The 7,293-nt window shown below is 33.3% G+C and overlaps 2 protein-coding genes across 5 annotated transcripts; one reads left to right on the forward strand and one right to left on the reverse strand.

The window, feature by feature from the left end:
* Positions 1-98: 98 nt before the first annotated feature.
* On the reverse strand, positions 99-4,602 carry LOC105191716 (isovaleryl-CoA dehydrogenase, mitochondrial). Of its 3 annotated transcripts, XR_003113439.1 has the most exons (10): positions 4,460-4,602; positions 4,180-4,379; positions 3,658-3,747; positions 3,264-3,485; positions 2,563-2,887; positions 2,126-2,219; positions 1,830-1,920; positions 1,584-1,752; positions 1,260-1,453; positions 99-519 (listed from the first exon to the last, which is right to left on the reverse strand). XR_003113439.1 is itself a non-coding variant. In XM_011155327.3 (9 exons), the coding sequence occupies exons 2-9, from the start codon at positions 4,318-4,320 to the stop codon at positions 1,317-1,319; spliced, it is 1,269 nt and encodes a 422-aa protein (XP_011153629.1). In that variant the 5' UTR covers positions 4,321-4,379; positions 4,460-4,602; the 3' UTR covers positions 1,075-1,316. The 3 variants fall into 3 exon arrangements, 1 of the variants encoding a protein (XP_011153629.1); XR_003113440.1 differs by lacking the exon at positions 3,264-3,485 and having other exon boundaries at positions 4,460-4,601; XM_011155327.3 differs by lacking the exon at positions 99-519 and having other exon boundaries at positions 1,075-1,453.
* Positions 4,603-5,271: 669 nt separating this feature from the next.
* On the forward strand, positions 5,272-7,241 carry LOC105191717 (smad nuclear-interacting protein 1). Of its 2 annotated transcripts, none has more exons than XM_011155328.3 (2): positions 5,272-6,331; positions 6,587-7,241. In XM_011155328.3, the coding sequence occupies exon 1, from the start codon at positions 5,453-5,455 to the stop codon at positions 6,329-6,331; it is 879 nt and encodes a 292-aa protein (XP_011153630.1). In that variant the 5' UTR covers positions 5,272-5,452; the 3' UTR covers positions 6,587-7,241. The 2 variants fall into 2 exon arrangements, with proteins under 2 accessions (XP_011153630.1, XP_011153631.1); XM_011155329.3 differs by having other exon boundaries at positions 6,669-7,241.
* The last annotated feature ends 52 nt before the right edge of the window (positions 7,242-7,293 follow it).

Genomic DNA, 7,293 nt, shown 5'->3' on the forward strand with positions numbered 1-7,293 from the left:
CAATTTTCTAGCACATTTTGACTTAAAGTTCTATTCGGGATAATTCAATTGACATCTCAATTGAGGACTAATTCAATTGAGATATCATGTTAAATTATCCTATTAACTATATTTGCTAATTTGCTATATAAACTAATTGCTAAACTAAACATGAACCGAGTTGAATTATTCAGTCGCCGAATCTCCCAGTCGGTTTTATAAGCGCGAAAAATCTTTGCTGGACTCGTCAAAGAAACTGTCGGTAGAAATAAAAAACGATGGTAGGTCCAATCAACGGATGAACAGGCTATAAGTCACATAAAGGAATGATATTGGGGGACAACTCCTCCTCGTTCGAATGTACTCACATAGGCCTCGTAAAAGTTGCCTATAGAGAATTTGAGAGCCATCCTTAGTCTGCAAAAACCCGTTCACTCAGCTTTTTTCAAACTTCTTCCTGGTGAGGATCGTTCTGTCGCTGTTCACAGACGACGAGGAACTTATCCCCTATGTGAACTGGTTCGATACAATTGGGCTGCACTGTCATTAACAGAGAGATCCGAGCTTTAAAGAGCGAGAGCGAGAGAGAGAGAGAGAGAGAGAGAGAGAGAAAGCGCGAGAGGAAGCAAGAAAGAAAAGATAAGAAAATACGCTTGTATGTGTTACGACTTAAATTAGCAACCTATAGCGCGAAAGGTTAGTCAATTGCAATCTCTGTTCTGGCCGCTCTAGTGACTCAATTATCTTAATTTATACAATCATCCATTCGTATCGCTGATATGCAATATGAAAAATCAGCGATATCATTGGTTTATTAATTACTAGTTAATTATAAGTCGATCACTGACAATCCTTGAAAAGAAAAGTTTCTCGTTTGAGAAACTAACGCGGTGCAATCTTTGCGAATGTATATAAAGTATAAGCCTGCAAAATCATTAAAATTAATGAGAACACGCATTGAGGATAACTATCTCTACTTATGAAACATAACATGTTTATCTGCTTCTGTATGATATATATAAAAACTTTTACAAGTGTACATGATAATCATGTAAATGACAAAACGAACAACGTAAGCTATATATTCAGCAATGATTAATAAAGAATAACAAAATTAACATCCATAAGATTAAAATAAGATATTTCTCCATATATCAAAAACATATATCGAAAACTTATACAACACATTATTAAGTAAACACTACTTAATAGTTATGAGTCTTATCTCATGACATGTATCGTATTGTTGCATAAGTTTCCACATGAGTATGATATATTACCATTGGAAGATCACATTTGTCGTCTAATAATTAGTAGATGCAGGTTGACGAAATGTCTCATTTTAAGTATTCTTCGGTGATTGCACGGGCAATGACTAAACGTCGTACTTCGTTAGTTCCCGCGCCGATATCGTAGAGCTTTGCGTCTCGTAGCAGTCGTCCCACTGAGTAGTCGTTGGTATATCCATTTCCACCTATCGTAATTGAAAAAACAGAGAATGTGAATTAAAATCTATCAAAGAACATACTTTCTCATCGAAAATAGTTCGAATAATATGATAAACGTATAAAATTTCTTATCGTCTTGTTCGGTGAACAATTTACCAAGTATTTGCATGGCGTCCAATGCCGTTTTCACGGCGTTCTCTGTATTAAAAAGGAGCACCGAAGCGCAATCCTTGCGGCTTCTCTCACCGGCGTCAGCAGATCTCGCGATAGTGTAAAGATAACTCTTGGCTGAACATAAACGCGTATACATATCGGCCAATTTCGACTGAAACAATTATATTACTTCAACCAATCAATATCAATTGAGATTACAAACACTTGTGAATTATAAAACAATCTTACCTGTATCATTTGAAATTTTGCAAGATATTGATCGAATTGCTTCCTCGTGTGAGCATATTCGAAAGTTACATCGCAACAGGACATCGAGACTCTGTAATTTATGATCGTATTACAAACAAGTCTTATCGATCGAATTATCGTAGTCTGATCAAAATCACAAAGATTCACGTATTAATATATCTTTAATAATTGTCTTTAGTACTGAGATGCTCGAACTTTTTGCTTAAAAAATAAAAACAGACTACTCAAGAAAAATTTAGTTTGCACGATTCGTCGAATTTTTATTAAATATTCACCCCAAAGGTCCGGCAGCTAATATTAGTCGTTCGTAATCCAGTCCGCTGAAGAGTACATAAACCCCCTTGTTAACTTCACCCAATACGTTCGCAGCTGTAACAAAAATTGTTAAACTTACTAAAAGCGTAACAAAAAATTATAATGTTGCAATAGGTACTGAATGTGCAAATTATACTATTGGAAACAGCAGCAATACTCAAATCTCTAAAGAACATGCGGAAAGTGAAGATTAGAAAAACTGACTCTTTCTTCATCATTATATATCTCTATAATTAAATCATAAATGAAAAATCTTTATTTAATATATTGACATCCTTAATGAAAAAATATACATCGTAATATATACAAAATAGTTTTCTAACTTAAACAATCAAACTGTATCATAAATAAAACCTCCATTTTTATGCAATAATTTTATGTCAGAGCTCCTTTTTACCTGGAACTTTACAGTCTTCAAAGATCAGTTCCGACGTGTTAGAACCACGCATTCCCACCTTGTCTAGCTTTTGTCCTGTACTGAAGCCTTCCATACCACGTTCTATAATGAAAGCGGTGATACCATGCTGCGGTTTTCCATTTGGATTAGTCTTTGCATAGACAATTAATGTGTCTGCGTCTGGGCCATTGGTGATCCAAAATTTATTTCCACTCAATATATAATAGTCGCCCTTTTTCTCAGCTTTTAGCTTCATGGAGACAACATCAGAACCTGATCCTGCCTCTGACATTGCCAAAGCACCAAAATGCTCGCCACTACACAGCTGAAAGTTTCATATGTCACAAACGATTTATGTGGCTTAATGAATTTGTGAGCATAGAAGAGAAAATACAATATGCTCTAAGAACTCGCTTGGCTAAAAAGTTCATTAAATCATATAGATTTAATTTCATTAATCAATGTGAATATTAAAGAATATCTTAATTTACAAAACTTTCACTTATATTTTGGATAATTTTTCTATGTTATAGAAAGTATTCTCTCTAATTGTGCATATTTTAGATATATACTTGTATATATGTTATAAAGCCATGTTATAATATGTATAACATAAAGCCATATATACAACTAAAATATTACAATATTAGGGTGGATATATAATAGATATTGTATGTATAAACATAATAAAAAAAAGTTACTTTGGGCAAGTATTTGTGCTTTTGCTCCTCTGTGCCGTTTCTACTGATCTGGTTCAAACATAGATTTGAATGTGCACCATAACTTAGTCCAATAGCTGCTGATGCTCTGCTTATTTCTTCCATGACAATAATATGATCAAAATATGTGCCACCTGTGCCACCATATTCTGTACTTGCTGTAATACCTAATAAGCCCAATTTGCCTAATTCTTGCCAAAATTCCTAAATCATTTATATAAAATTACCACTTAAAAATCATCTCTTTATCCATAAGATCTGATTTCCATGAATAGAACAAAATTTTAGAATTTTCGAAATTTTTTTCATAATCTTTATATCAAGATTGAGTTTATATTATAGAGGAAGAATATTCTCTTTATGAAAGAATACTTACTTTCAATTTATCAAAATTATTTTTCTTGTCAATTTCAGCAGCTTTAGGAGCCAATTCCTTTTGCACAAAATTGAAAACTAGTGAGCGAAGCTGGAAAAGAAATATTGTACTTTGTTAGTATTTTGTATTTTGTTAGTATATAAAACTTTAGATATAATTTTTATGAAAAAAATACTGTGCATATAACAAATACTATAAATTTTGAATTATATATTCTGAATTATGTAATTAAAGTAAATATAATTCAAAATTAAGATAAATATGCACAAATTTACGTAAAAAGACAAGTTTAGTAATTAAATAATAACTGTATTACATTTTTTTTATTTTCAGCTACACTTCTGACATTTTTATACAATTTCATTGGATTTTCTTTTTTATTCTCTAATTTCCAAATATAAATTTCATTCTACAGGGAATGTAATTAAAATAATATAACTAGAAAACTAAAATTATATTTTGTCATGATTCAGTTGATAACGACGTGATCGCGATCAGTTGAAACTACAAAGCATTACTAACCTCTTTCTGGTCCTTACTTAAACCAAACAGATCGTCGTTTATATCATAATATTGAGAAGCACATCTCACTGTGATTTTATTAGCACAATTTGCGAGATTTGCAATGTGTCGCAAATTGACAAAAGAACGTAGCAGATTCATCTTATGTGATAATCGATATATCAATCAATGGCGCTTTAAATATTCTTACTATACGTTTTCTGATAAGAAAACACACACAATTTTTATTAAAGACGTATGAAAACAAAATCAAATGAATAAAAATAATAAAATTACTTACAGTAACCACCGCTCAAGAATTTCGTGATAACTGGAAACTATTCTACTCCAGATATAATATTAAATTGTAACATATTTCAGACCAAGGTCAATTTTATAAAAACACATCACATTAATTGTGTCATGCTCATTTCTACCAACTCATTAAAAAATTTTTTAAAAATTGATTGAAATAAAAAACATAATGGAATTACTAATTTCTTTATTCTTATAGGCAACAGAGCGTAAACGAAATTTTATTTCATTGAAGTTGAAAATATCGCATTTTTCTTATTATTCCGAGTAACTAATTATTTCCGAAGAAAACGAGATGTTTTAGCTACAGAATTATTATCAGGACAAGTTTTTTCGTGTGGTAAAGGCTATCACACATATTTCCCGCAAAATGTAACACCAAGGTTTCGACCAATTGCATTGCTTAATTTTTCTTATTATTCCGAGTAACTAATTATTTCCGAAGAAAACGAGATGTTTTAGCTACAGAATTATTACCAGGGCAAGTTTTTTCGTGTGGTAAAGGCTATCACACATATTTCCCACAAAATGTAACACCAAGGTTTCGACCAATTGCATTGCTTAAAGCTAAGACTCCATGCATGCGGTGAGCTGCGGCAAACGGCTGCGGTGACCAATCAGGAGGGAGGCGCAAGTCCGGTTGCGGCAAGCTCCGGCATGCGTCTGTTTCCTGATTGGTCACCGCAGCCGTTTGCCGGAGCTCACCGCATGCATGGAGTCTTAGCTTAATTCGGCCATCTGTAATCGTAAATTTGTATTTGAAACAAGGAATGCGACTGGTCGAAATTTTGCTGTTACGTTTTATGGAAAGCGTGCGTAATGATCTTGAGCAGTGTCATGTCTTGAATCACAGCACCGTAGCCTCTCAGGTTTCTCTTTCTAATTTCAACAACTCAGTGCTACGTCTCTAACTACTAAGTTAGGTTAGGTTGTAGTTTATCAACTTTGAATTTTTGATTTTGCGAATAAACCGAACGATATGTGGCGATCAAGTCACAACGACAATATAGATCGGCGGGACACGCACAAAAGCAGCAGACGTGAGAGTAACAATGATTCTCACAGATCTCAAAGAGACAGAGATAGAAATCACAGAACCAGCAGACGCGATCACTCTAGGAAAGATGACGACAGGAGAAAACATGAGAGATCGCCGTTCAGGAAAGATAACGGACGCTCCAGGCATAAGGAACACAACGATCGGAGCAGGAGCAGAGACAGAAATGACTCTGGGAGAAGACGCGATGATAAGCAGAAGAGAAGCTCAGAAGAAGTTAGGGAGAAGAAGGAAACTTCTCCTGAATGGGGGAAACCAAATATAAAAAACGAGTCTAAATCAAAACCCCAAGAGAAAGAAAAACCTAATTTCGAATTGTCAGGAAAATTGACAGAAGAAGTCAACACTTTCAATGGTGTAGTCATAAAGTACTCGGAGCCACAAGATGCTAGGAAACCAAAACGCAGGTGGAGGCTGTACACTTTTAAAGGAGAGAAAGAATTGCCCACATTATATATCCATCGGCAGTCGGCGTATCTTATGGGGAGAGATCGTAAAGTGGCTGATATACCTTTGGATCACCCATCATGTTCTAAGCAGCATGCTGCACTGCAATATCGTTTAGTCTCTTATCAAAAAGAAGGTGGTCTTGAAAGTAGAAGAATACGGCCATACCTCATTGACTTGGAATCAGCAAATGGCACATTTGTAAATAATGTGAAATTAGAACCCAGGAGGTATCATGAATTATTAGAACGAGATGTGATACGCTTTGGCTTTAGTTCAAGAGAATATGTTCTTTTGCATGAACAAAGTAAAGACGATGACTTAGATGATGATGTACCTCTCACTGCTGTTTAGGTAAATAATTGCACCAATTAAAGCTATTTTTATATTTAAAGCATTATGTTCTCATTATATATTACAAATCATATTTGATTTTTTATATATCATACTATATTGCCTTTCTTAATGAAGATGAATGTCTGTATTTATTTAAATTGATTTCATTTTTACTTGGAATATTTTTCCAGTGAAATATTAGCATTAAGAAAAATATGAACATAAGCTCTTATTTACTATACTTATATAAGATTTGTTCCATATTTTGTAAAGAATCTTTAATGGAGAAAGTTCTTCAGTATTGAGGAGGATCTGTACATAGACTGACTAAAAAAAACCAAATTAATTCATCCAGAACCCAGTGGACAACATATCTTCTTCCACAGCCCATGGTTTACATGAAGAGACCTGATATATAAATCAACAGAGGATTTCTTAGAATTCACCATTGTAGATCCTTGGAAGCCCTTGAAGAAGAGTTATATCCTATAATTGTTATACACATTGATGTCATATATTGATTATACACATTGATGTTATATATACAGAAACTCTTCTTCCTTCAGATTTTATAAAACAGCAATTTTTCTTGAAAGTATTTTAAAAGTTTACTAGTCACCTTTGACTATTTTCATGCTGTACTCTTCTGCAATACTATTTTAGTACTTAGATCTGCCTTATTTTCAAAATAATTTAATATAACTTGTATATAAATATTCAAGAAAATATAAAGCCCTCTTATATAAGCTGAGAATTTTGTAGTTTTAAAAACTGCTCCACCGTATATTTGTAATAAAATAGAGAGTTATATTTGATGGTAGGATGTTTTAGGGAGAATATGATGCCAATCAGACAATAGGAATTGGAGTATCAACTTAGTTTATTTGTCATTGTATTGGACACAATTAAACAAACATAGAAAATACAACACTGTAGTTAAATTATATAATGTTCACCCATACACGTTCACATGCAATCTT

Source organism: Harpegnathos saltator, unplaced genomic scaffold (genome assembly GCF_003227715.2).
Source record: "Harpegnathos saltator strain DR-91 unplaced genomic scaffold, Hsal_v8.6 scaffold460, whole genome shotgun sequence".
In the NCBI taxonomy this organism is placed as follows: domain Eukaryota; kingdom Metazoa; phylum Arthropoda; class Insecta; order Hymenoptera; family Formicidae; genus Harpegnathos; species Harpegnathos saltator.